Here is a 1494-nt window from a genome sequence, read left to right as displayed (position 1 = left end):
CTTTTAGAATTACATGGGAATTGCATTAAATATTATAGGTGACTTGACTACTTTCCAATTCCTGATTTCTGCTCCTACACCACACGGACGAATCCAATTAGCTTCCCCATCAAACATGTCATCTTCAGCTGCCACAATATGGATTTCACTTGTTGGTCTTGCACTTTGGAAACTTTGTCGGATGTCACAGATGGGAATCATTTCGATTCTTGATTCTCGATTTTCAATTCGAGCTAATCTTTTTTCTCTTTTCTCTTTGACCAATCTCCGTTTGTCATCCCTGGTGGGTTTGTAACCTAAACCCCACTTATCTCTATTTCCAGGAAGTTCCACCGGTTCTTTGAGCCCTTCTTCATCCTTCCCCAACCCGTGCCATGGATGGTGTCCTCTACTCAACATGAACTTAGCCACCATAATAGCAGTGTTGGACATATGTGGTTCTATAGGTGTCGTTTCGACATAAGCGGTGTCCACGATTTCTAGTGTTTGGAAGGCAGTTTCTAGAGCGTCTTTTGTTGTCTCAACATAAGGTGTGGTGGACAAATTACTCACCAACAAATCTCCTTCTCCTGATACGATTACCAATTGGTCATTTATCATATACTTCAGCTTTTGGTGTAAGGTTGACGGCACTACGCCGGCAGAATGGATCCATGGCCTCCCCAATAAGCAACTATAAGCGGGTACAATATCCATCACGTGAAACGTGATTTCGAATGTGACCGGGCCTATTTGAATTGGGAGATCGATTTCCCCCATTACTTCTCTGCGACTCCCGTCGAAAGCTCTAACAACCATGGGACTTGGTCTCATATATGTACCATCACAAGGTAGTTTTGCTAATGTTGATTTGGATATGACATTCAGTGAGGAGCCATTGTCAATGAGGACTCTTGACATTATATGGTCGAGGCACATTACTGATATGTGTAGTGCTTTATTATGCCCTCTCCATTCGGTCGGTAACTCATCATCTGTGAAAGTTAGGTGATTGTTGGTTGTGATGTTATTTATGATGCCTCCAAATTTGTCCACGGTGATGTCGTGAGTGACATGAGCCTCATTTAGTATTTTCATCAATAGCTTCCGGTGGGACTCAGAATTCATCAATAGGGATAACAATGAAATCCTTGTAGGAGTATGGTTGAGTTGGTCGACTATTTTGTATTCACTCTGTTTGATGATTTTGAGAAATTCCTGAGCTTCTTCATTAGAAACCTCATTTTCTACTTTCTCCTTTTCGACTTTCTTTTCCGCTTTATTTGTGTATGCCTTCTCAAACACCACTCTCATTTCTCTTTGTGATTTTCCTAGGGAGTGTATTCGACCATTTCTAGTCATTCCTCCTATTCCTGAAACGTTCGTGACAGCGGTGGTTTTAGAGGTAGAAACATCTTTGTTCTTCTGTTTAGCTAGATGTACCTCTACATTATAGTTCCAAGGTACGGCTTTGTTGTCTTTATATGAAAAAGGGCTTGGTATCTGAACTATTAA

At 41.2% G+C, this 1494-nt stretch overlaps 1 protein-coding gene across 1 annotated transcript in view; it reads right to left on the bottom strand.

Annotated features, from left to right (window-relative positions):
• LOC101497477 (uncharacterized) overlaps positions 1-1494 on the bottom strand; it is an 8316-nt gene that overhangs the window by 4946 nt on the left and 1876 nt on the right. Inside the window, 1 exon segment of the mRNA XM_073371025.1 lies at positions 14-1482. Coding sequence (XP_073227126.1) covers positions 14-1482 — 1469 coding nt within the window.

Source organism: Cicer arietinum, chromosome 1 (genome assembly GCF_000331145.2).
Source record: "Cicer arietinum cultivar CDC Frontier isolate Library 1 chromosome 1, Cicar.CDCFrontier_v2.0, whole genome shotgun sequence".
In the NCBI taxonomy this organism is placed as follows: Eukaryota; Viridiplantae; Streptophyta; class Magnoliopsida; order Fabales; family Fabaceae; genus Cicer; species Cicer arietinum.
This window is presented reverse-complemented; position numbering and strand designations above follow the sequence as displayed.